Here is a 27,595-nt window from a genome sequence, read left to right on the forward strand (position 1 = left end):
TAAAAAGAATCTGCTGCCTGTTTTTGTCCTGAAGAACTGCTTTTCAAATTTTGCCAGTTCTTCCCAGTAACGTTCTAATTTTCAGCCCCTTTTTAAATACATTACCTATGCTACTCAAAGCTTAATTTAGTTGTCTGTTTGTGTGCGTGCATGTGTGTGTGTGTACATGCGTCTGTGTGTATGTGCATGCGTGTGTCTATGTGTGAGTGTGTGTGTGTGTGCGTGTGCATGCGTGTGTCTATGTGTGAGTGTGTGTGTGTGTGTGTGTGTGCGTGTGCATGCATGTGCGTGTGTGTACATGTGCATGCATGTGCGTGTATGTGTACGTGTGCATGCGTGTGTTTGAGTGTGTGTACATGCGTGTGTGTGTGTGTGCATGCGTGTGTGTGTGTGTGTGTGTGTGCATGCGTGTGTGTGTGTGTGAATGCATGCGTGTGTGTGTATACATGTGTGTCTGTGTGTGTGTGTGTGTGTGCATGCGTGTGTGTGTGTGTGTGTATACATGTGTGTCTGTGTGTGCGCGCGTGTGCACTCATTCAGACTGTGGTCCTTGCCTCCTGCAGTTTGAATAGCTAGCTGTGACAGTGCAGATTTGTATACATGTGTATTTCTTCAATCTATGATTTCATAGAAGCCCCCGGATCAAAAAAAGTCAGTCTATACCTGCAGGTGTTTTATGGTCCCATGGTTCTTAGTTCTGTTCAGGTCAGGCGTACAGAACCGTTTATTTTGCTAATGCTAAATTTTTACAGAACCAGCTGTGATTAAAATGTTCCTGCCAACTAAACATCCATTGACTCAACCTTTGCCCTCCTTTCTGTTGTTGACAGCTTTCTAAAGAACATAATGATATTCATAGCATTCAGCACTGCCGGGCAGATGAAAGAAAAACAACTGTTTCCGTGGGCACCGCCACGGTTTCAAACAATCAGCAGTTTTAAAAACAGCAGTCTGTAAATGTCCCTTCCTGGAGGTAAAGGACATTCAAATGGCAAATGTATTTGATCCTGTATTATAGTTTTTTCATCATTGCCGTCCATGTTTCTGTTTAAAGGCCACCTTCTGTGCTGAAAAAGTTTTCTTGTTTCCTGTTTTCTATTTAAATGGGATCTCTTTGATGTCCTGGGTGACACATCTAGCTAAAACACTTTTACTTAGTACAGTGATGCACCCCAATATAACAATGGCACATGTGATTATCAATATATTTTACTGAAAGTTCCTTGAAAATTGATAGACTATGTCAGCCACATTTCTTTTTATACAGGTCAGCATCATGCGTTTCAGATTTTTACCAAAATACCTCTATGCAAAACCCAATTCTGAAGAAGGAAAATAGGAAAAATAGAAAAGGTGTAATTTGCAAAACAAACAAACAAACAAACAAACAAAAAAAAAAAGATGGAGGCCACTCTCTGTGATTTTGTCAGTAAATTAAATGTGTTCATGTGATCCACATTTGAGGATGCTTTGAAACAGAGCCATGAATACTAAGCATGCTCATCATCCACAGCATAATAAAAAACCAAAGACACATTGGTGACATGATTAATTTAGCATAGGAAATTCAGAATACAGGTGGCTGCTTATAGACGCTATTATCGAACTGCAGCGGTAATGAATACGTTCATACATATTGTGAATGTCCCCCAGGACATAAACAGAAGTTCTATTCAGAGCTTCTTGGTGAAAAATTCCCAGAGACACACATTCAGAAAAAAATAAAATAAAAAAATAAAAATACAATTTTTTTGTCTTGCCTTTAAGTTTTCTTTAAAATGTACTCTGATCAATGTTATATTTATTTATAAAACAAGTTTGAGTATAAATTTCATGGCAAATGTTATTGCTGCTCAGAGAAGCCCGGATTTCTTGGTATGCATTGCTACAATCTGCGTCAAGTGTAAGAGGCTCCAGCCAGTAATAATGTTTGTGCACTGACCAGCCGTATAGACCGCTTATCATCCAGCCGTATAGACTGCTTATCATCCAGCCGTATAGACCGCTTATCATCCAGCCGTACAGACCGCTTATCATCCAGCCGTACAGACCGCTTATCATCCAGCCGTATAGACCGCTTATCATCCAGCCGTACAGACCGCTTATCATCCAGCCGTACAGACCGCTTATCATCCAGCCGTACAGACCGCTTATCATCCAGCCGTACAGACCGCTTATCATCCAGCCGTATAGACCGCTTATCATCCAGCCGTACAGACCGCTTATCATCCAGCCGTATAGACCGCTTATCATCCAGCCGTACAGACCGCTTATCATCCAGCCGTATAGACCGCTTATCATCCAGCCGTACAGACCGCTTATCATCCAGCCGTACAGACCGCTTATCATCCAGCCGTATAGACCGCTTATCATCCAGCCGTATAGACCGCTTATCATCCAGCCGTATAGACCGCTTATCATCCAGCCGTATAGACCGCTTATCATCCAGCCGTACAGACCGCTTATCATCCAGCCGTACAGACCGCTTATCATCCAGCCGTACAGACGCTTATCATCCAGCCGTATAGACCGCTTATCATCCAGCCGTATAGACCGCTTATCATCCAGCCGTATAGACCGCTTATCATCCAGCCGTAAGACCGCTTATCATCCAGCCGTACAGACCGCTTATCATCCAGCCGTACAGACCGCTTATCATCCAGCCGTACAGACCGCTTATCATCCAGCCGTATAGACCGCTTATCATCCAGCCGTATAGACCGCTTATCATCCAGCCGTATAGACCGCTTATCATCCAGCCGTACAGACCGCTTATCATCCAGCCGTACAGACCGCTTATCATCCAGCCGTATAGACCGCTTATCATCCAGCCGTACAGACCGCTTATCATCCAGCCGTATAGACCGCTTATCATCCAGCCGTATAGACCGCTTATCATCCAGCCGTATAGACCGCTTATCATCCAGCCGTATAGACCGCTTATCATCCAGCCGTATAGACCGCTTATCATCCAGCCGTATAGACCGCTTATCATCCAGCCGTATAGACCGCTTATCATCCAGCCGTACAGACCGCTTATCATCCAGCCGTATAGACCGCTTATCATCCAGCCGTACAGACCGCTTATCATCCAGCCGTATAGACCGCTTATCATCCAGCCGTATAGACCGCTTATCATCCAGCCGTATAGACCGCTTATCATCTGGTTTTGTTATGCCTAGCAATGTCCTTCCATAAACAGGCACCATGTTTGTTTCACATAACATGAGTTGTTTCGCCTCATGTTTAACCACTGGCCAGGAATTTTTCAAATGTTTTTTTATTACACAGTAATAAAAATAGGACTTGACCACAATTATAATTTCATAAAATCCATTTTATTACCACCTTTCATACTTCCAAAAACATATGATAGCCAAATAATAATAATTTATGAGTCAAATTGTTTTTCAGAACACACTATAAAATACATGAACCTTATATGATATTTATATATATATAATTTTTTTTTTTACAGAGTGCTTGGGGGCAATGCCAAACATTGATGAAAAGAAACAAATAGAAAACGCAGTGACACCACCCTCTTCCCCCTCCCCACCACAGACATACACCCTTTCCTTCCTTTCACCTTGTTTCATCATCGTATATCTTTCTCTGTCTCCATCTCCCTCCCTCTGCGAAAGAACGCCAGGCAGGATACGGGAAGGATGACGGAAGATGAGGTCATCTCATCATTGGGTCCCGTTGGGGAGGCACACCTGTGACTCGTTTGGAGACATCGCCACAGGGAACCATGGTTTCCAGGTGGTTTCCATGGCAGCCCTGGGTTACGACAGAGGCTGTTTGATGTTTCAGAGGAGCCTTTTTTCTTAATGATATTTTTTTCTCATCTTCCTCCTGTTCATTAGCAGGTGAAACATGGATGGAACCAAACTCTTGGACTAGGACTCAGTGGGAGAAGGACATCAGACCACCCTGGTGGAAATTCCAGCTGACCATCCTAAGATGGAATCTTAGCTGGAACCAGCTTCTGCTCCAGCTGGATACCATCTGGAATTTGGTGATAGTTCGTTGTCTGTACCAAACTAGCCTGCGAGCCTTGCCAGCATGGTGGCTATCTCAACCATCTTCTTTCCAGCTCGACCTTCTCCTAACCTACATTTTTTCTAGGTGAAAGACCTTTATTTGTGCAAGTAGGTAGTGACAAGGTTTCTTATGAAAGTATTCTTTCCTGTTCCAATGTATAGTTGCTTGGTCTCAGAGAGGAGCTTGGAAAACTGAAGATTACAACATCCCTTACTGAGGGAAACAGGTGTTTGTCTGCGGGATGCGTTTAAAGACAGAAACAAGACACAACCACAACCACAGGTTGAGACAAAGGGTGAGAAGGCTCATTTAATGGACAGTCGAATGGACCAGTCACAGTTCCTGCCTTCCAATCATAGAACTACACTGTCTCGAGCAAATTATCTGCCCATCAAAACAAACAAACAACAAAAGCCTTACAATTTAAAAAGGTGTTGGTGCTTTGACCTCATCCTGCAAGGTTTATAACAGGTGTGCAGTAAAATTATTTCAGAAACCATATTTACAAAACACCTGAATGCTTTTTTCTTAAATAAATGATGCCAAAGATACCGAAACAACAACAACAAAAAACAAACATTTCAATCTTTAGCTTCATCCGAACATTTGTTGAAGGCAGATTTTCTATAGATGCAGAAGAACTGAACAGTCCCCCATCCCCCCACAGTTTCTACAAAGGATTTTAATCAGATTGCTTTTGTTTCTGAGAACATTGTCTGTCTCTCGGATCCAAAGTACCGCATGCATTAAAATGACCTCACGCCCCATGACTTGTCTTGAGACATTATGGATTGACTGATGTAGCCTATTTCTGAGAACAGAGTGAAGAGGACACAATTGGAGTGGATCTATTCACTCCATGACTCATTTATTGTGATTGAATGACCGGGAACCCATATATAGTCACCAAAGATTCACTGTTTAACAAACATACATTGTCAAGATACAGCAATAACATAATAAATAAGACATTCTGCTTGCGTTATACTCCTCTAGAGCTGGGCACAGTTGGAGCTGAGCAGAGAGCTGGCACTCTTGTTTTTCCACTTGTGAATGCGAGTTCTGTGGCTTTTTGTGCCGAAGAACAAATCAACCTGCCATCAAAGGACAGTCTGGTCCTCTCCATCCAGCTGTCCTTTGCTCTATATCACAGTCCATTGACCTTCAGAATAAAACACTGTGTTCAGTCAGGTTAATACTCTCCCTATTCACTCACACAACACTATCAAGATACAACACTGCCTGCTCACACTCAGGTTTCAACACTGTCGATTCACTCTCTCATTACAACACTGTCAAGATACAACACTGTCTGCTCACACTGAGGTTTCAACACTGTCAATTCACTCTCTCATAACAACACTATCAAGATACAACACTGCCTGCTCACACTCAGGTTTCAACACTGTCGATTCACTCTCTCATTACAACACTATCAAGATACAACACTGTCTGCTCACACTGAGGTTTCAATACTGTCGATTCACTCTCTCATAACAACACTATCAAGATACAACACTGCCTGCTCACACTCAGGTTTCAACACTGTCGATTCACTCTCTCATTACAACACTGTCAAGATACAACACTGTCTGCTCACACTGATGTTACAACACTGTCAATTCACTCTGTCATTACAACACTGTCAACATACAACGCTGTCTGTCCACTCCTCAGGATACAACACAGTCTACGCTATTTGCTCTAACAGTAATAGTATATGTTGCTCTCACTGCTCATCACTGGGTCTCAACCATTAACTAATTCAAGGATTTTTGAAATACTTTCAAGGTCCCATGAAAACAAAACAAAACTGTACAGTAGGCAAAGACCGGACTAGCTGGCGCAAACCACATGGTAGTCCAAGGTATGAGTTGGCTTTGGGCCAAGTTGGACTTTATTTCATGACAACAGATTGGGTTTTTGTCAGGCCAGGCCAAATTATTATTTAGATGTTTTTGATGTAAGTTGGAATAAATCTGCGTACAAATTAAAAACATGGACTTGTACTCTTCCGGTTAACTTAGCAACACGAGAAGACAGATTGCTACAGAAAGTGTGTTTTAAGCCAAAAAAGGACTTAATGTTACTGTTTTTCTACAGGGACTGCATTCAAGGGTTCAGTCAAGGTAGCACAACCTGAATATTTAAAAGTAATATTGAGGAATGCGTATAAACTAATGTATAAGTGTTTTCTTAGTTTTGAGTTATGATAGTTGGCTAATGGCTTAAGTCAGTTCAAAGAAAACAGGAATATAAACCATGTCCATTGGATATATTTGGAAGTTGTGTTCATTTTTCCCAATATTTTATAGCTGTAAAAAAAAAACTAGTAGTACGACCAAGAGAAAATGATCGGACAGGTATTGTGCAATTGTGTTGAGCAAACCTAGACATCAAGCCTTTTTAAAAGTTAATTCAAAATTAGAATTGTCATTTTAAAACCTTTTTTATACATTTTTATTTGGTTGATCATTGTGCCTATTCTTTTCATATTCTTTTCAGACCTGCATAGACACTTACAGTAATCTATATCATGACTGATAGTTAAAGACTGTCAGTAACAAATACATAAATTACCTCAATATCCTGACAATTAATTCTGTTCCAGGTTCAGCGTCTTCAACCCCAATCCAAGCACTGTTTAGAGCAGAATCAGAATTTAAATTCAGGATCAGTTTCTATTATTTATTTTTGCCATTATTTATATGAAACGGGTCGAGAAACGGGACAAGAAGCTTTGATAGATTATCACCAATAACACTAAAAAAGTACATTCAAGAACTTTAAAGTACCACTGTCCAATTTGTTATTTCAGCATGAAAACCCTGATCACTACTGGGCAGCATATGATAAAGGTATCTCTACATAGAACGTCATGCCTTTTTTCCACAGTAGAGCTGGAACTACACAGCAAAATTTTCAGCGTAAAATCTCCTCTGAGTACTTTTAATACTAATAGAGTACATGTTGTCCCTACTGGATGGCGTTATTGTTAATTTAACACTGTTCAGAGCTCGTTTTACACTAGAAATATTTCTGTGTATGGTGGCACATGCAGGCTCTGAAAGGTCCATGTTATGTCTTTTACACATCTGCTTGTGGGCTGCGATCTGTGATCTTGGCTTGCTGCTCTGTTTCAGAAGGAACAATGCTCCGCCCACATCTTATTGTCCCTGTGATGCTCACAGGTAGACAGCAGCCAGGTGGAGCCCGAGTGCCAGTTTGCTCACAGCTTCAGCACAGCTGTACATCCTTGCCATGACCCATGAACCTTGACCCCTGACCCTTCGTAGTTCTTAACCAATGGCTGGGGGCCACTGGTCCCACGTCCCTTGGATCCAACATTTAATGGCATGCATCTGAACACACACAAAATGGGTGTGGGATCTTTATTGTTCCACAGCAGCGGGACAAAAAGCGGCCGCTGACAGTCGAAGCGTCAAAGGTGCCACCCCGGTACCGTGCACCCACACACGGCGGTGACATCATCGCGGACGCGTCACCCGATTGGACTCGAGGGGACGTCTTTGTTTGGGATGCTGTCCCTCGGTTCGCCCCACGCCCCGCCCCTGTCCCTCAGTTTGGCCCAGAGCGCGAGGCCCGGCCGCTTGTCCTGGTGGCCTCGGAGGGGGTGCGAGTTCGTCCCGTTCGGGTTCTTCCCTCCCTGGAGAAAGGCCCCCCTTAGGGACCCCTGCTGATGGTCCAAGCGGCTCCCGGGCAAAGGGGAGGGGCAGGGGGAGGGGCAAGGGGAGGGGCAGGGGGAGGGGCTAAGCCCCCAGCCTTGAAACCTCCCGAGCTCCAGGTGGCGCTCTACGCCTCGGCGCCCCTCTCTGGGGCTGGGGTTGGCGGAGGCCAGCGTGCGCAGGCTGCCGTTCAAGCAGGCGGAGTTGTTGTCTGCGGAGTCCTTGTGGGCGTGGTCGTAGGCGTGCAGGTGGCAGCTGCGGTACTTGTAGGCCTTCCAGCCTGGGCGTTTCCTGCTCCGGCACTGGCAGCGGAGGATGCGGATGAAGGCTTGCTTGAACTCCCGGCTGTAGCAGGGGTAGATGATGGGGTTCAAGCAGCTGTTGAAGTAGCCCAGCCAGAAGATAACTTTGAAGAATTTGTCCGGCGGACGCAAGTTGGCATTGAAAGACCCTGAGGGATAAAATAAAAGTCCATTAAAGGAGATTATGCTTAATTACTTCCCCGGACTTGTCTTGTATATTACAATAAAACCCCTTTTTAATGTGGCAAGTATGAATGATCCCCTTGAGTGGTTCGGCTGCACTTCTACCACCAGATGGCAGCATTTTCCCACAATGCCATGGTTCTCTGCAGCCATTCAGACAGACTGAGCAAATACTGACAAAGGAAATGTCACTCAAAGGAAACACATGACATTTTAAAATGTGAAAATGCAGACAACGGGCATCTGGACACACTTTGCAAAATTTTAGAATATTATCGAAAACACATTGACACATACCATTGAAGTGGTTGGCAACATAGCAGACAGGCAATAAACGTGTCAAACTCAATTTAAATAATGACATAAAAAATAGCCTGAAAGACAAAGACATCCTGGTCTAGGCAGATTTTTTGGATTTGTGAGAAATGCAACTGATGAACAGCAGGTCATTGCTTCCTGAACAAAATGTCTTACCAACCAACTGCCAAAACGACCATATTATTATCCTATTAATGGTCCTTTTCATAAGCATCTTTCAATGTTCTATTACAGTATGTCCAAGTACCAAATGAGGGCCATATCAAAAAAATTTGAGAACTACTCAGTTACAGTAAGATTTCCAGATTAGGTAGTTTTGAAGTTTACAAAACAGGTTTAAAAAAGCTTCATCGGACCAAAAATATTTCTCTCTTTTTCCAGTTTATCTTACTGCGCTATAATTACAATCCCTATGGTAACTCGGAGACAGACTAGCTTCTGTTAAATAATCTTTCTCTCCATCACGCTTAATGCTCTCCATGATTCCAGCACTTTAAGTCCCTTTAAAAAAAAAAATAACCAGGAAGTTCCTCTTTAACTGCTTTTCATAACTTTTCAGAATTAAAACATTTTCAAGGATTTTCAAGGACCATGGGATCCCTGAGAAAACATCATGGGTTCCATCTCAGAATAAATGACCTCCCACCATACAGGCCTGGATTTGTTTAAACTAAAGGATGACTGTTTGTTTTTCTGATTTACACAATGTTACGCAGTTAACAGTTGTCTTGAATACCACAGAAGCAATATTACACTCTCTTACGTGAAATTTAATTACCAATGATAAACGTTTATCATGAGAATTCAACATGCAGCTATTTATGTTTTTTTTTTTAATGACAATTTAGACAGGCTTTCTTTTCAGTTGTTCTCAGATGTGAACTCTCGCTGTTTACATTTAATTGGACTTCAGTCCGTTGAGACACTGCTTGCTTTCTCTCTTGTTTTTTGAATCGGTGAACTCTTGCGACACAACTTTTTCCTCTGTGAAGTGGTTCGCGACGGGCTTCAACGGAATCGGTTTGAACTCGCTACGGGCGACTGTGGTGGAAAGAGGGTTTCTTAAATAGACCTCCGTTCCCGTCTTCCTTCCCCCCGTTCTCCGGGGGACAGTTTACGGTCACAGACGCATTATCCCGACGTCTCGCTGATGTCTCAGCCACGGCACGGGTTCGCCGCTGGGAGACAAACCCACTCCTCCTCCTTGGCCCAAACGGCACAAATTCATCCCTTTTTTGGCCTTGTCCTGACTCGGCCTGGTAGGCCATTCCGGCATGCGCTATTGGGCAGCCCTTCACCACAGTATGCGTTAAAAAAAAGATTTTAGGAGAAAAAAATGTGCATTCCTTCACTTTTAATGGGAGTCTTTATGAATTTGGGTGAGGAGCCAAGAGGGCTGGGATGAGGGGGGGGGGTTGCAGCTTTCATCAAGTTTAACACAAAATCGAGTGTATAAACTTCCTGAGAGCACACAGCCTGTGTTGTATGAATGGCAGTGCGCAGACAGTGCTTATTCATGTGGAGGCTCCTGCTGTCTCCTTGTTCTCAGAGGCATCCTAAATTCGGTCACGGGTCACAACCCTCTCCATGCCTTCCCAGATTTCTGAAATTGTCCCGGGAATGCTGAGCACTTCTGCCATGCCGTGGCCTGCTCCGTATGCACTCTCAGAAACACAGGTACAGTGGAGGTACGGTTTTGGTCTTTAAGATACAAATTTCTCAATTTTTTGTCACTGTGGTCAGACATCACCGCTTACACACTCTTTAAGGTCTAATATATTCAGTTAAGAACATTCTAAAGCTGATGTAACAATGGCTACTGGTAACTGAAAGCAATGGAGTTCTAGAACACTGACTTAGAATTAAAAATAAGTTCCAAAAAACCTACTCTTCAAAGGCTTAAGCCTGTTGAAGGGGTTTTTCCTTGCCACCGTCACGCTAGGCTCAATTGGGGTTCCATTGTGAAGTGCATTTTGACTAATATAAATTAGGTTTGATTTTGATTTTATTAACCTTCAATATGAAGCGCATAAGACCTGTGTGATTTTATGTTTGGCCAAGAAACATCAAAAGTGACAGCTTCATGTTCAAGTCCAATTTTCCTCAAAGCAGACTCTGATACGCTATTTTTTTGGAGTCATCCGGGGGTAAACTTGAGCAACCAGGTCACATGTGCTTCACGTTGAAAGCAAGAACATTGATAAATCGATATTGCTGCGGGAGCTTGCATGACAGGGTAACCGAAGAGCTGTGTGAAATTTGGCCGTCGTACTGGGGTACCCATCCTGTTCCTCAAAACAAAGTGTGGCCAGGATCTTAGAACAGACCCTGAGAAAGGGGTATGCAACTGGGGGCCCGGGGGGGAGTGGCCTGCTGTAGGTGGACGTTTGACCTTCATCTCTGAAATAAGAAAAATATTACTTCCACGCGCCAAACGTTGTAGGTTCGCATGTACAGTTTAACCCAGCTGCTCCCACTGGTGACAGGAGTAATAATGCGAAGAAGGACTGGCTCGTATGCAACCTTTTTAAAAAAAATGAATCTGACCGAGGGTTGCCTGGAGACCCTTTCTGTTACGCCACTATTCCAGTGCACGGTGAGACCCGTGGTCCCGAAATTGAATCCTAACTGCCAGGGCTGACCGTGGTTGCCCGGGCGACGCATAGCGCATGCCGATACCGTCGCTTGCGGTCAGGGAGGGTTCAGTTGGCCGGGGAACCCGGTCTCCTCTCTCTCCAGTGACCCCCGACGATCGATCGCAAGCTACGCCGGAAGCGTCTCCCCCTGATTCATGTTTTTGTGCAGGCCAAGGGAATGGCATAAAAACAAACCCCCCCCCCAAAAAAAAAAAACTCTGGCCTGCAGGAAGAAGCAGTTGAAAAACAATGCCTTAAGGTCTTCATCTGAAGGTTAAAGAACAGCCAAGGCTCCTCCCACGCGGCCTTTTCCAATACTCTCTCCAAAGGGATGACAAGCTCTGCCTCTGCCTCTCTGTCAAACCCCAGCTCAGCTTTGGCCACTTAGTGGAATAGCTTCCGGCTGAGAATCCAAAATGCTGCGCTGTTTAACTGGTTCGAGAGGGACCCGGGTTTTCTGTTTGTTTCTCTTCTGCAGGTATTTAAAAAAAAAAAAAAACCCTTCTTGAATTTTCTACTTATGGCCACATTTGAACCTACTTGAAAATATTAGTCTTATATTTGTTTTAGTTTTTTTTCCAAAAAAGAAGAAACCCTTAAGGCATAACTTTCATGTCAATGTACATTATTACACACAAACAGTGGAAATGAATAAAAACAGTAAAAGGTGTAACACGATATTGAATGTTATTTCAAAAAGTAAATACAAATAATATGTTTTTTTACTGCAGCTGTGGGCCGTTTCCCCACTGTTCTCATTATGAGTTATAAATTATGAACTTCTGTTTCATATGAAATCCCTTCGGGGGTGAAACTGACACGCAGAAGCCCTGGTGACATTCATTTCTCGTGCTGAACACTTTCACTTTGACCGTTCTATCGCACATTCTTTTCTTCACTTGCATTTCGCTCTTTTTTGGGTGGAATAACGCAGTGTGGGCGCATACTGCACAGTCATGCTCACACAAGCCAGATTCCAGGTAGGTAGAGAGACCCAGCGTGTCAGTGTGTGTGTGTGTGTGTGAGAGAGAGTGCGTATGTGTGATTTTGTATGTCTATTTGTGTTTTAGCACGTGTAGGTGAGCGTGAGTGAGCAAGACAGGAAGAGAGCATCAGTTCTTTATATGACAGAAAGATAGAGAGAGTGTCTGTGTGTGTGTGTGTGTGTGTATGGATACATGCATCATGTCACTGTACAGTATATCAGTACATAAATGAGGGGGGTGTACTGGGGGGGGGGGTGATCTGTGTATATTAGTGTCTTTTAATTCCTAAGAAGGGGACAGTTTGGACACTCTCCCACACCCCCCACTGCCCACGCACTCGACTGGACCGTGGGGACCAGGACCAGGGAGGCGGAGGGGCACCCCCAGTCCCGCTGTGTTCCTCCCGGTACAGCTTTTTTTTACGACCCATTAGGGAGCCGCTGTAGCACAGCGCAGGGAGAGAGAGGCTGGCCGTACGAGCCCTCCGCTCGGCGCGCCTGAGAAACGTACGAGGAAGTCCTTCATCAGGACAAACTGCCGTTAGAGCCGCAGCGGGCGTGTCCTGCCGCAACATACTCACACTCTCCCAAATAAAAGGGTCTCTCTTTGGCTTGTCTCCATCGGGGAACCATTTTAAGTTCTTTATGGAACCCTCTATGGTCGATACGGTAAAGTGTGAAAGCTTCCCGGACTGAAGCATTTTGCCTGACAAAGAGCCCTTGAACTAGACTGTGTTCATCTACACAGAGCAGCCTTTTGGAACCCTTTCTATTGAGAGTTTATCTATTGTGGTAAGTTAGCTGTCATCTTTGTGACAATCTAACCAGTCTTTAGGAAAAGCTGGTAAAAGTTCTTGTGTAGCTCAGTTTGTTAAGGTTTGTCACACATGCCGGTTGGGCTCAAATGATGCAGGTTTGAACCACAATTATTTAATTAACTGAATATAACAGGGAGTCCATAGGGGTGAGAGACAAAAGGCCTTCTCCCTCTTGGGTTAGAATGGGTTGAATTCGGCACAGATTGCCAGAGTTCCTCCATTTAACTGCCATATTAGTACCTCCTCATGGTGCACCTGGCACCACAGCTGGTACGCACAGGGCTGGCAGATCAGCAAGTTTGACAGACATGGCTGCCGTTTCCAAAATTGGGAGAAACCGAAAAACCAGGAACACCTTGAAGATGGCCACAAGCACACCGAAATGTCGTGTGATCACTCACTGGACTTTGATGAAAATGATCAGGGGACACAAAAATGATTTAGGTCTAAATAGTCTGAATTGATAATAAAGGTTTTCAAGTCTAGAGAGATGGCAGCTGTTGCCCTCTGTATAAAGTGACTCTAATACTTATCTCCTGTTATTATACAGACCTCTTCCCTGAGAAAAACAGCCTCTGAGCTCCTTCCTCCAAATAAACCCAACTGTACACGGGCATGAGAACCTCTCATCAATTCCAACATGGTCCATACACAAACTGTGACACTAGCTCAGTGTTCTTAAGAAGGTCTGTCCCTGTTATTGTAAAACAAAAAACCAAAAAGTATTCCAGAATTTTAGCCAATTGAGAAGTTTCACACGAAAAGGGGGCGTGGCTAACAAAGTATTCACAGAATGCCATTGCTGAACTGTGACGTCACAGCGAGTGACACAAACCAGGCATCCTTCAGCCTGGGTCGAGACAGAAAGCTCGAGAAACGTACCCCCCCCCCCCCTTTTTTAAATTTTTTACCTCTGCCATTTTCAGAAAACGATGGCAGTGCTATAGCTGGCGCCGCTGGCTAGTGTAATCGTCCAAAAGCCTCACTATCGCTACTTGATTTGCAGCCAGTTGAAATAACTGAAGCCCAGCGTAGCAGGGACCCTGTGAAAAGCCCAGACATGTCGCTCAGCAGATTTTGTGCATTTGGTCGAAGAGGCTGATAAAATATATTTTTTTCCCCACCCACAGAACAGACTTGCTGTGAAAAACAATTCTTTGAGCTACGAGAAGCATTACATTTGGCGATAAACGTTCTGAAGACGAGCCACATTCTGTCTGATATATCTTCGCTATGAACTGTCAAGAAGCACCAGACAAGGGCTGTATTATATTATAAAACCATAATCCTCATTGCGTACAATGCTCTCGCCGCTACTCGCAGCCACTAGTCTGTGCAGTTGACATTATTATTGTAAACTACGGGTGCTTCGTACCAATGTTTTCCTGTGGTCTGCGTGATTTCATTTATGAAATAGTGTTTTTTGGCATATATAAAATGAACATGCCAAATATTACATCTCGCACAAACTTAAATTAGTCTTAATTTGCCCTGTAGGGAAATGTAATTGTTCTTGTTGCCATTACAGGATAAATATTTCAGCACTATTAGGATCAGATTGTACGGTTCATTAGTTTAATTTCTGCTGGAGAAGAATTGGAAATCTGATTCGTATTAATTTCCATCAGATAAAGAGTTTCAAGGTTGTTCCTATTTCCTGTTTATTTGCTAAGAAGTGTGTCAGTCCAGCAAGAGGCCAAAAGAGATGAATAATATATTTTTTAAATAAAGCAACATGCACAGTAAAATGCCCACTGTAAATTGAACTCTGACAGAGTTTGTATGAGTCCACTCTGGCCATAGAATCCGTAAGAGTTGATTTAATGTGGAACGTTCGACTGTGTATGTTTTCCTGAACATTGGTATCGGCTAAGCAGTAAAAAAATCAGAACCAGAAGAAAGTCAATAAAACTGAATAAATGTCATGAAACCATCATCCTGTAAATCTCATTCAAACCTCATCCCATTTTACCCTTCTAAACATATGCACTGAGAGGTCTCTTACTCCTCTGTCCCTTCACGATCATGATCTTGCTGCAGATAGAGGCCTGAATTCAATTGACCTTTGACCTTGTCTTTAACTTACAAATATGAAAGCGAGTGTGACTTTTAGCAAAACAAGCTCAGTTTTTATTCAGCAGTGTTTGTAATTGCTCATCTTGCCAAACTTTGTGTGTGCGTGTGTGTAAGTGTGTGAGTGTTTGTGTGTGTGTTTGTGTACGCGTGTGTGGGTGTGTGTAAAGAAGCGCAACCTAACACTTGAAACCAAAGTTAAGGAGAACAGTTATAAGATTCTTGGCCATAAAAGTGGAGATTGAAAAGCAGAAGGACCCTGAAAAAGCAGAGAGGCGAGACGTGTTTGCTGGCAGGATGTCTGTGGGAGGATTAGGTGATAACAGAAGGGAGTAGCACCCTTCAAGCACTGCTAAACACTGCTCATTTTCCAGCGTCGTGCACCTCTCTGACTCATTACTCTCGCCCTCTCAGCGATATTTCAATTTCCACACGCAGAGAAAACTGCTCTGTCACCCTTCAGCACCATACTGGCAAGGGCTTTGTTTCTTTAATGTACAGTACCTTTTTTTTTAATGCGGGGAAGCTTGTTCAACAAGCCTGAAATGTCTTTAAATGGGGGGGGGGGGCCTTCATGCAATATGGCCACTTGCTCACCACTGAAAGACACCTATGAGAACGGTAAAGAAAAAAAGAAGAGGAACAAAAGAGCTCGCTATCTGCAGAAAACAAGCGCTTTTTCCTCACCGTGGGGAGAGGATGTGAAGGAGGAAATAGCTTTAAAGTTTAACAGTTACATTCAAAGGCAGCTGGGTTTTTTTCACATAATGTAGGAAAATTATTGTGGACTGAAACTCTTGTTCTCTGGTCCACAATTTTGCATCATACATCAATAATTCAAAGGGACAGGCCAGGCAAAACTGTTTCATAAAAATATTGCAAATAATATCAAATCCATTTGGAGGATGACAAAATATGGCTCCATTTATTTCAGAACAACCTTTGCTTGTATGTCATGTGACAATTAATAAAGCCATTTAAATAAGTCCTAATATTTTTGTTCATTACATTTCTAAGAATTACCTTATATTTTTTTTGTATTTCACACTTTTTGGTCACACCACTATTGTGTTTTTCATAGGTACTATTGGCATTGGAATAAACAACAAAACTGCATGAAATATCAAAGTTGTAGTTAGTAAACGTACAGGTTGTCTCCAGTAGCTGTTGCTTGTGATTCTTATTTCATGGAACTGAGCTGAGTGCCTGAACTAGTAAATCTCAAAACGAGTGAACACATACACATTTTATCCATGTTTCTCAATAATATTTTACAATCAACTTTCCCCAGCAGAACACTTAAATGTACTCCTAGTAAAAAGTGTAATGTTGACTTAATAGGATGAGGCAAATAGTGCTTTCCCATGCTTTCCCTGACAGTTTAAAATGGATGAAGTCACATCAATATAATGCACACTCAGATGTGTTCTAAATTAATCAAGTTTAATGGGTAAAAAAAAAAAAAATCAATTAATCAAATTCCAAAAACTGACAGACGCTCGCATTAAAACTTTCACTTAAGTTGTAGAATAACCCAGATCAGCAAAAAAAGCACCCGTAGTTCTTTCAGCTGGCTCAAGAATTCCCTAAAGCAAAATGGATTTTTGATGAGACAGGAGCATGCGGTAGTTTTCCTATTGATTTTAATTTGGTGCATTATCTGCCTGCGCTGCTGTGAGACTTTAAGTGAGAGCGTTTGGCCTACTTTCACTTCAAAGTCACTCCACATACGCATGAGCTCCGCTTGGGGTGATTAGATTGTCAATTAAGATGATTAGTCTATTGTAGTGCGATAGCAGCACATACAGTACAGTGCTTTGAGAAAGTATTTGCCCATTTCCTGATTTCCTCGATTATTGCATATTTCTCACACTGAATGTTTTCAGATCTTTAGACAAAATGTACTGCATGACAAAAGGAACCTGAGTAATGACAAAACACAATTTAAAAATTATTATTGAATTTATTTTATCGAACAACCATATCACCCAAGTGAAAAACAAATTGCCACCTAATAACTGGTTTCACCATCTTCAGCAGCAATAACTGCAACCAAACTGTTACAATAATTTTGTATCAGTCTTTCACATCGCTGTGGAGGATTTATAGCCCTCTCTTCTCTGCAGAACTGATTTGATTCAGACAAATTGTTAGGTTTTTGAGCATAAACAGCTCATTTCAGGTCCAGCATCTCTATTCATCTCAAGAATTTTACTAGGCCACACCAGAACTTTAATTTAGTCTTTTCAGCCATTTAGATGTGGACTTGCTTTTCTGTTTTGGATCATTGTCTTGCTACATAACCCAATTATGCTTGCACTTATAAATAGAAGACCGGACGTTCTCCTTTTTTGTGCAAATGTGAGACGAACATTGATGTATCTCGTGATTAATAGTGGTTTTTTGCCTTGCTACTCTTGAACATTGGCCTAAGCTGAGGCTACAGAGGCCTGCAGTTCTTAGGATGTTCTTCTGGTTCTCATGACTGCCTGGATGAGTTGTTGCTGCGCCCTTGGAGAAATTTTGGCTGGCCACTCCTGGGGAGATTCCCCACTGTTCCAAGTGTTCTTCATTTAGAGATAATGGCTCGCAGTACGGTTTGGTGGAGTTCCAGAGCCTCGGAAATGGCTTTGTAATCCTTTAGAACTTTGTTTTCTCATCGTTTCTTGCATTTCCTTTGATCATGGCATAGTGTGCTTGCAGAAACGTGCTGGTGACTACTTCACTCTGATTTCCCTGTCTAATATTACATTTTGTCTAAAGATCTGAAACCATTCAGTGTGACAAATATGCAATAACGGAGGAAATCAGGAAAGGAGGCAAATACTTTTTTCATGTCACTGTAACTAGAAGCTTGACAATAAAGACGAATGCACTTGTTAAAAAATAAACCAGTCAATTCTAATAATAAGATTTGATGAATTGCAATATAATTGAAGAATTCACTATGCCACAATCGCATCATCAAAGTGCAACAATGACAATGAACGTGTGACAATAAATATATTGCAAGCGCCATAGCAGAAATACTGTAACAGCAACTGCAGCACTACAGATGAAGTGCTGCTGGGTGTTTCATGAATCCTTATCCCTTTCAGGAGTAGGTTTTTTGGAATGTTTTTTCTTTCTTTCAAATTTCTAAGTGTCTAGAACTCCAATGCTCTCAAATCACCTGCAGTGACTGTTACATCTGCGTTAGAATGTTCATCTCAGAACATTCTAATCACATATTTGTGATCTCACACCAAAGGGTTTTAATGGTGCCATGACAGAGAGACAGAGAGAGAGAGAGAGAGGGAGGGAGAGAGAGAGAGAGAGAGAGAGGGAGGGAGAGAGAGAGAGAGAGAGAGGGAGGGAGGGAGAGAGAGAGAGAGAGAGAGAGAGAGAGAGAGAGAGAGAAGGAGAGAGAGCATCTGAAGCACCGAATGCTGATACCTGTTCTGTTGGATGCAGTGAAACTTGTCCTCCCACTGACTACATACAAATATGAGGCACTGAAGGGCACCCAGGACTGCACTCTGAAAGTAATGGCCTCCCTCGAGTCATCCGTACTTACACTTAAATGAAGAGGAGCATTAAAATGAACATATTACACCAAGGGGAATGTGTCTTTGGAGAGTTATATGGCCTTTACAGAGATGGCAAATGCTCAGGATGTCCTCGCAAAATTTTCTCTTAGTTTTTGTTTTAACGCTGAACTGCAATTCATGCATTTTAACCACTAAGGGTTTTGTTGTTAGTGGGGAAATTATTGCCCCCCCACCCCCCCTGCCCAATGCAATATGCTGAAAAAAGCTTGGAACATCAGTAAAGGGAGTTCTTGTGAGAAAGGTTATACATCATTGGCTCCTTATTTTCTGAAATCTAACGAGGGAGGAATCCGTGCTCATCTAAATAAAGTCTTTCAATTCCCCGAGTCCCCATAAAAAGTGGGCTTCAGTTTGGAACAAGCCAGTATGTCATATTCCAATACATCACTGGAACAGAGTCGTGCCATCCTGGAAAAAAAACTACAGATAGGTAATACGTGAGCGGCATATTGCCTTATTGTATCTACACAACAGAGTGGTGCAGTTATAAATTCCTGAGGAGGAAATTAAACCTTACTGTACCTTACGTTCTGATTGCACAGGGCTTCACTGATACCTAAAAGCGCTATCACATTGGTGCTGTTTAAAATGCCGCATATAGTAGGTGCTGTAAAACTGATAGTATCCTTAATTTAAGTGCTTCTTTAGTGGTTGGGACCTTAGCCAGGGGCTTTTTACTAAATATGTAAACTGTCCAGGAACCAAGGGTTAGTGTAATCAACATCACATCAATTCTGAGGAGAGAGAGAGAGAGAGAGAGAGAGAGAGAGAGAGAGAGAGAGCATGTGAGTGTGGGTTGGATGTGAGAAGTCCCCCGTTCGTAAAATAATTACAAAATTTGACAGATGGAATTTCGTAGAATAGATCCAAATTGGTTGTGAGACCAGGTTGGAGTACGTGTGTGTGTGTGTGTTTGCGCATGTGAGCAAGTGTATGCCGGGAAGACCAAGAATGGATTGACTGTGAATTAGCATCTCCACTCTAATACAGCACTGCAGGATTTTCACCTAGCTGCCCCTCCTGCAGATTTCTCCAAAGCCCGGCAGCCACAGGAAAAGCTGCTGTTGCTGTCTGCAGTCTGGACATCTAAACTTCCTCTAATGTATAGCCCCCCGCCTCAGGATTCACGCTAGGAATTTTTCAGCCCTCTATGGAAACCCACGGACGCAGACTCAGAAACGAATTCGCACAGAAATAACGCATTGCTAAAGTTAAACTCGGAGCTGTTACGTGGCGCGTGCTGGTAACGTAAGCGGGTGTGTGTTTTCCAGAGGAAGTTGCCGTGACATTAAAGCCCTTCTGCTCGGACCTGATGCCTACATTAGTTACTCAGAATTTGCGGAAAGGATAAAAGTGGTAAGAATTAGTACAACAAACAAATAAATAAACAAACAAATAAATAAACCCCAAAACAATAATAGTAAACTACTTTACTCTTAACAGCTGGGAAACTCATATAAAAAGTATTCCTCTTTAAACTCGTTATTACCTTTAGGGGTAGCCTATATTTTCCTAAATATACAGTACTATAGCATATGCACCATAATACCCAGTAAACATACGATATATAGCCTACCACCTGCTTCTTCGTGAAGAATGTAATTCTTCATGCCACCTGTACACCTAGATCCTCACAGAATTTAGAAATAGAAGTGCATCGCAGAAATTACAAAAATTAAGGCGATTCGACATAATCCACCCGTTATAACTGAAACGCAAGTGTCACCGCTGGAGCGGAACACATACACGGAGCAGTCAATAAAGCAACTGAGTGCAACTCCCTGCATTATGTGCATAAGAATATGGCTTGGGATATAGTTCGTAGTTTTTTCTTCTGTAGCCTATGTACAGTAAAATCAGAAAATACATGTCGACGTTCTTCGAGGGCAGGAGCACAGTTGGGACACACCGGCTTGTGCAAATGATGGCGTATTTAATTTACACGAACTTTGAGCGCCACACTGACTTCACTGTGCTTGGTGATGGAGGTTGGGTAAAAGAGGTGCAGGAGATGATGAATTTATAAATGAAAAGCAAATAGCAGCTATACAATTGTACTTTATCTTGCATCTTTTCTACCTACTTTCATTCATGCATGCGTAATGACGATGGTGATGATGATAATAATAATAATAATAATAATAATAATAATAATAATAATAATAATACTACTACTAATAATAATAATAATAATAAGAAGAAGAACAAAAACAACAACAACAATAACAACACCATTATTTCTGAAAATCGAATTAACATATTTTTATCATTATCCGTAGGGGGGAAATTATGATTATACTTTGTTTTGTCAAAAGAGAAAGCAACATTACTGCCTCTGATTATGTTATTATCATCGTAATCATCCGCAATGTCATGTAACCCCCATTGAATAGGCAATGAAAGTTCTACGATAGATTCACGAGCATGCTTTCCTCAGAATGGTTTATGAACAAATGCTAATTACAAATACTTATTACGTTAAATTTAAATTACAGATTTAAGCTTCTGCTTGTTTATTGTGGGCAGGTCCTGCTCCGTCCATAAATTATACTCTCTTACATCATTAGACGAACAGCTTTGATGAAACGCGGGTTACCAAAAGAGTATCTCGTGTCCATTTGTCTTTCCCTGACAGGAGGGCTGCCTAATAGGAACAACTGAAATTTATTTCAACAGTAACTGCATTTACCCATGTAGCATGAATACGCGTCCATACACTTGCTTGAACATTGACTGCTGCATGAAACGAAACTTTCGTCACATGAATGTTTAAGAAGACGGTTTCAAAACGTCTTACATGTAAACTGCATTAACAAATCGAACGATCTACAATGAAAACAAACCATGTTAAATGAATGATAAATTAGCCTACTGAATATTAATATTTCTGTCGTTGTTATATTGGAACCTTACTGGGACATTATTTTATAATATGACATGTTGTTTACATCAGGATTTAGTAATTTTTTTTTCGGTTTGAAGAATACCCTACAGTAGATGTGTACCAAGTGCGTGGACAATGTGATATAAAATGCCACCTACCAATCGGCAGCGCGAGGAAGAACGGCAACCAACAGAGAATGAACATCCCCACCACGACTCCAAGAGTTTTAGCAGCTTTCTTCTCCCTGGAAAATTTCAGCAGTTTGACCGTTAGGGAGCACCTCGGCGGTTGCCCACGACCCTTCCCAGCGCCGCCGCAGTCCTCGTGAAGATGCGACCCTTTGTAGTGGATTCTGAGCGTGAACTCGTTCGAATCCCTCCTCTCCCTCATCACTCCAGCCTCCAGGTTCTTTGTGGTCCTTTTAGCAACTATGTACACCCGGCAGTACATGGCGAGAATCACAGCCAGGGGGATGTAGAAAGAGCCTAGGGACGAGAATAGTGCGTAAAATGGCTCTTCGGTGATGAGGCAAACCGTATCGTCCGGGGAAGGAGGTTGTTTCCAGCCAAGCAGAGGTCCGATAGAGATGACCACCGCGAGGACCCACACCCCGAGCATCGCCAGCAGCGCCCTTTTCTCCGTCACAATGGTCGGATACTGCAGCGGGTAGCGCACCCCAATGTAACGGTCTATTGAGATTACGCACAGGCTCATGATGGACGCGGTACAGCACAGGACGTCCACGGCCGCCCAGATGTCACAGAATATCCTCCCGAACACCCAGTAATTCAGGATTTCCAAAGTAGCGGAGACGGGCAGCACGGTGGTGCCCAGCAACAGGTCCGCAATGGCTAGGTTGATAATGAAATAGTTCGTCGGGCTGCGCAGATGTCTGTTGCACACCACCGATAGAATGACAAGTATGTTGCCAACGATCGCAAATATAATGAAAGCACCCAGTACCATACCCAGAGGGACCGCCCGTGTAAGGTCCAGGGGAACGAACGCGCTCTCATTGCCCGTTGTCACGTTGGAATCGTTGGCTGACAGCGGTGCCGCCGTGTACAGTTCCGCAGAACCGTTTCTCCACGAGTTCGCAGCATCATCAGTGTCCAAACTCATTTTGACACGAGAGTTCCTCCATAGCACACAATATATTAGACAAAAGAAAAAAACTATAGCACCATTAAGTCAGCTTTTCTTATTTCCGCTCTTGATACATGTAGTCATAATTTTGTTGTCACGACTGAAATTAGCAGAAACGTGGTACGAGAAAGGGAAAACATAAATAATCTAAAATAGTTTTTTTCCTGTTACGCAAACATAAAACATATGTATATTATCTTCTGTTATCGCCGCAGCACTAGAAACGTCTGTTTATCTCCAAGCTCCGGTCGTCTCAAAACTCCACTCCGCAGTGCTCGCCGTCGAATTGACCCAATCAGCCAAACGACAGTGAAAATGACCCCTCCTGCAGTTCATAAAACGCCAATGCGCTCGTGAGCTCAGTCTGATTCCCAATCGCCGACAGAGAAGTATGACATGAATGAAGTGTCGGGAGCTTGCAGTCACGGCTCAAGAACTCATGGCGCAAACCTTACATCCCCCCCCCCCCAAGAGTTTCAACGAGCCATACAGACGGGCAGACCATTTTTCGTCGTGCAGGCTATGCGATACTGGCTCAATACATTAAAAAAACAAAAGAAAATAACTCGGAGAAAATTCATTCAGCGTGATTTTCGCAAAACATCACACAACCCCTGCTCACGTAGTCTGTTCTTTAGAGAATCGGGTAAGGCGAGCTTCTGATCTAAACTTGTTGCACAGTCAGAGTAGCGAGACCATGTCGCGGGATTAGAATGCACAAAACAACTGGGATTCGACGTAAAATAGCTTCTCATAACTCACCAGAATCTATCACTAGGTTGACATTTCAGCAATGGCAGGCGCCAGGAACGTCACTCACGACGCAGGGCTCCCTCATAGATTATTCAACACCTGGCGTTTTTTACTCATCTGTCGGGAAGATAACCTTTCGTCCATAACTTGACATTTGACAAGATGCAACTTTTTGCTGTCCTTACGAGTATTACTTTCCCCCAATATCCTCAAAAGACTCATTGTTCCGTTTTGTGAACATATACACTGTAAATGTAATTTATAGTTTCAATCAGCAACATTGACTTTAAAATATTTTCAAGCAGCCATTCGGAAATTAATCGCTCAAAAGAAAAGGTCATGCCGTCACACTTTAAATCTCTCCTATGTCTCCGCAGGGCTCACGGTTCACGTTTTAATGGAAAAGTACTGCTTAGCTGAGTGTCTAAATATTTCATCAGTTCATCCGTAACAACTTAAGCTAACCTATCCATTAGATAGTGAAATAAAACAAGATAGCAATGCTTTTATAATGAAAAGAAAGCATTTGGCAGCACCTAACAGAAATGTTTGGCTTAACTTTATTTAAGTTTCAAAATCTTAAGGACGGATCAACGGAAAATATTTATATCTGTAGTTGGCCTACTCATTTTGCCATGGTTCTTTTCAACAGTCTTGGTTGCCAAGAGTGTCCGTCTTCTTAGTTCTCAGCTGATAAGACCTTTAACTTGTCACAATGACCCGTTCTTGATCTGTCGCACAGCGCTGTAAAATAATGTTAACTTTTTGTTTGTTTCTTTCTTTCTCTTTTTTTACCGTTTGGACTGCCAACTGGAGGATTACTGTGGCCAAATGTTTTGTGCTGCCAGCGCAGACCACTGGCACGCGGGCTCGCACGGGCGCAGTGGAGAGTCTCTCATTTATTTTAATAAACGCATTCAGTAAAAAAAACAAAAAAACAAAAAAACAAGTGGGTCAGGTGGCGTGGCGGCGCTGTAGGTAAACATATCAATCTCAAGTCCAGGGACCCGCAGGCTGAAACCTGGCTTTGTTTGTGTGGACTTTGCTGGTTTTCCTCTTTGCCAGCTTGCCCCTGTTTACCCCCACCAAAAAACTGCCATTGGCATCTGCAAATGATTATCCTTTGATTGTCTGGTGTCCACTTCTGGGCGAGGTCTTGCTACACAATAAAATTCCCAGTGTTATTTCAAATCTAATCGTGTTAATTCAACATTTGGTATCACTCTGGTAGCCTATGTCTCACCATGGCACTATGGCACTATGAAGCACGGTCATGACTCCTGACCAGGGGCCGCGTGAGCTAAATCGCGGGGGGGGGGTTGCTTGGGGCGGACCAAATATTTTCAGAAGCTGAATTTCCAGCTGTCAACCGGGCTCTGCACGTGCAGGTTTGCGTCAATGCGTCTGTTTACGTTCGTGATGACATCGTAAATACTTTAGCCGTTTTGCTAAGAATTTGCGTGCGCTGTTTACAGCAGCTATACATTCATTTCATTTCTCATGTTGGGTGCCAGGTGCTGCGGGTGGACTGTCCGATACTATTTAATTCCTCATAAAATCGTGTAAAAACAGAGCCCTGCTTCACAGGACTTCACAGGATTGCTGTTAATCAATAGATGCACTCATTTTTTGCTGTATATCAATACATGCACAACAGACAATATCATTTAATTAATTAATTAATTAATTAATTAATTAATTAATTTTTAAACCTTTTTCTCTACCCAATTTGGAGGCTTTCATATCAATCAGGGCTGATATGCGCAACCGACGTTAGGAATTCGGGAAGGCGCGAAGAGGCTCGGGCTCACCACCAAAGAGCGTGATATCAGCTGCTGCTTCTTATCGCGCCACACTTCCATGATTCAGGCTTGTACAGCTTCGCGGGCAGTCTTGCAGACACTGTAATGGCCAGCGGGGGTCGCTGGTGCGCGATGAGACGTGATGATCCCAGCCGACTGAAACCCTCCCCAAACCCCGGGGCAACGCTACAGCCAGTTGTGTGGGCTGGCAGACACGGTCGTCATTGGCACGGTCTCCACCATGATGCCTGTTAATATGCTAGAACAGAGCCTAGGAATAGTGCACATTACTGTCTGAAGTTTCTCATAAAATTTTAGATTTAGAGGTATATTTTTGGTTGGCCCAGAATTTTTGTGTGCGATGAAGGATAACTTAGATTCTCGCAGAAGTTTCTGGCAAACTGCTGGCTTCACAGTGGCTGTGTCAGAGTGTTCAAGGGTTTATGCAAGCAAGAAAAATCACGTAAAGTCACTTAATGAGGTGCTGGGACACCATCTACGCACGGCCCATAGGCAGCGTGGCACAGAGGGTACCTGCAGTCCTCTCTAATTCTGCTGGAGATATACGACAGCACTTCTTCCGCGAGCTGGTTGTCAAGGCGATGGAAAATAGAGACAGTCTCAGGTGTTGTTCCGGAGTATCCCATATATGTATGATTGGGCTCCACGTCTTGAGTCTGAGAAGGGGCCTGATAATTGTCGCATATAACGGCACTGTCATGCTCCTCAAAACAACCTCGTGGACAGGGGGGCATTATCACCCCGAAAAAAAGACAGCTCCCTCCTCGCAGATTGAACACTGTTGTGTGTCCCTTTTTTTTTGTTCGCAACCTGTTTGTCACAATTTTTTAAAAGATTAATGTTTTCTTACATGAAGCTGAAGGTTTGCAACACTTTTGTGTGGCTCACAGACCAAACGGCAAAAGGGAGTTTATGGGAGGTGGCCCTGTTTAGGGAGTTTATGGGAGGTGGCCTGGTTTAGGGAGTTTATGGGAGGTGGCCTGGTTTAGGGAGTTTATGGAAGTGGCTAGAAATCCCAATTCTTCTGCGGGTGTTAATCCTTTGGCCCTAAATCTGTTTGAATTGCAGACTAGTTGACTGTGTGAGTGGTGATGTCCTTCATTGTCCCGATAGCGGACGGTGCAAACAGACACCCTCCTGATCCGACCTACACCCTCATGCATGAAATCGCAGGGATAAATGGCTTTGTATTTATCTCTCGTTTGAGTTTCAGAGCAGTTTCCGTACAGAAATGTGATTTTAAATGCAAACGTGAGCAGCCTAAAATGATTTGCCTCTTCAGCCCAGGCTAACAAACCTTTCATTTGGTTTAAAATCCGTTAACCAGCCCTCTGGGAAATTGTTTGAAACAAGGCCAGATTATTTTCTATGTATAAAAGCGGGAAGTTGTTTTAAAGTGGCTTTAGGCATTGTACAGAATTCAGTGCTGACCACAATGAATAGCGGGCCACAACAGCATGTAATATGAGAGGTGTGGGATATGGGGAAAGTATGACCCCCCAGCCCTCACCAAAGTCCCCACCCCCCCTCCACCCAATGGTCTTCCCACAATCCCCCCGCCCCCCCGCCCACCCTTGGCTTTTCCCCTCTGGATGCCCTTGACAGCTGCCGCACGTAAACACAAAGCAGCGCAGAACACTTAAAGTGAATTAAAGTCATTCATTTTTTCCCTCTCTCTTCCTCGGTGTTGAGTTGTTCATCGGCAGCACGTGAACGGCGAGCCGTGGAACGCGGTGGGGGGCGGGGAGGGGGCGGGGTGCTGTGCCCTTCACTCTCTCTCCGCCCTCCTCTTCCTCTTTACATGCTGAAGAGACTCTGGAGAGGCCTGATTAATGAGAGATGAGAGGCGTCTGCATGGCGTTGCAAATGGCCGGCTCGCGTGAGGGACACAGTGCACTACATTTTTTTTGTCTTTGTCGAGTTTATATGTATAAACTTTACCTAGAGATTTTGGAGGGGATATGATGAAAATCAGGTGTGAGGGGCTTATCAGGGGTGGGGGTAGATTTTGATCATAAGGGGTGGGGGTGTGAGCGATGGGGTGATTGTTACAGCGGATGGAGGGGAGGTGGATAGTATCGCAAAGGACACCTATGGTTTAAAAAAAAAAATGCCACAGCCAAAATAGTACTTCTGCTGTCTCAGAGCAGAGAGCATATGCTTATTATTATAAAATGTTTTTATGTGAAGTGGAAGGTTTCAAAACATTAATGTGAACCAAGTAGACACGGGATGGGGGGGGATTTGGCCCTACGTAGGGAGCTTGAGGGAGTTGCTGGAAATCCCAGTCCGTCTGCGGACGTTAAATTTGCCGGCCATAAATCTATTTGAATTGTAGGCTTGTTGGTGTG

The 27,595-nt window shown here is 43.2% G+C and overlaps 1 protein-coding gene across 1 annotated transcript; it reads right to left on the reverse strand.

The window, feature by feature from the left end:
• Positions 1–3,316: 3,316 nt before the first annotated feature.
• On the reverse strand, positions 3,317–23,454 carry adra1ba (adrenoceptor alpha 1Ba). The gene is made up of 2 exons (XM_064351945.1): positions 21,681–23,454; positions 3,317–8,184 (listed from the first exon to the last, which is right to left on the reverse strand). Exons 1-2 carry the CDS (start codon positions 22,642–22,644, stop codon positions 7,550–7,552), a joined length of 1,599 nt encoding a protein of 532 aa, XP_064208015.1. The 5' UTR covers positions 22,645–23,454; the 3' UTR covers positions 3,317–7,549.
• Between the last annotated feature and the right edge of the window lie 4,141 nt (positions 23,455–27,595).

Source organism: Anguilla rostrata, chromosome 9 (assembly GCF_018555375.3).
Source record: "Anguilla rostrata isolate EN2019 chromosome 9, ASM1855537v3, whole genome shotgun sequence".
NCBI lineage: Eukaryota > Metazoa > Chordata > Actinopteri > Anguilliformes > Anguillidae > Anguilla > Anguilla rostrata.

Excerpts from the sequence above, each read along its gene's own strand:
- adra1ba (XM_064351945.1), bottom strand. The coding sequence starts at position 22,644 with ATGAGTTTGGACACTGATGATGCTGCGAACTCGTGGAGAAACGGTTCT. Across the intron at positions 8,185-21,680 it reads CTTCCTCGCGCTGCCGATTG|GGTCTTTCAATGCCAACTTG; the intron begins GTAGGTGGCATT and ends TTTATCCCTCAG.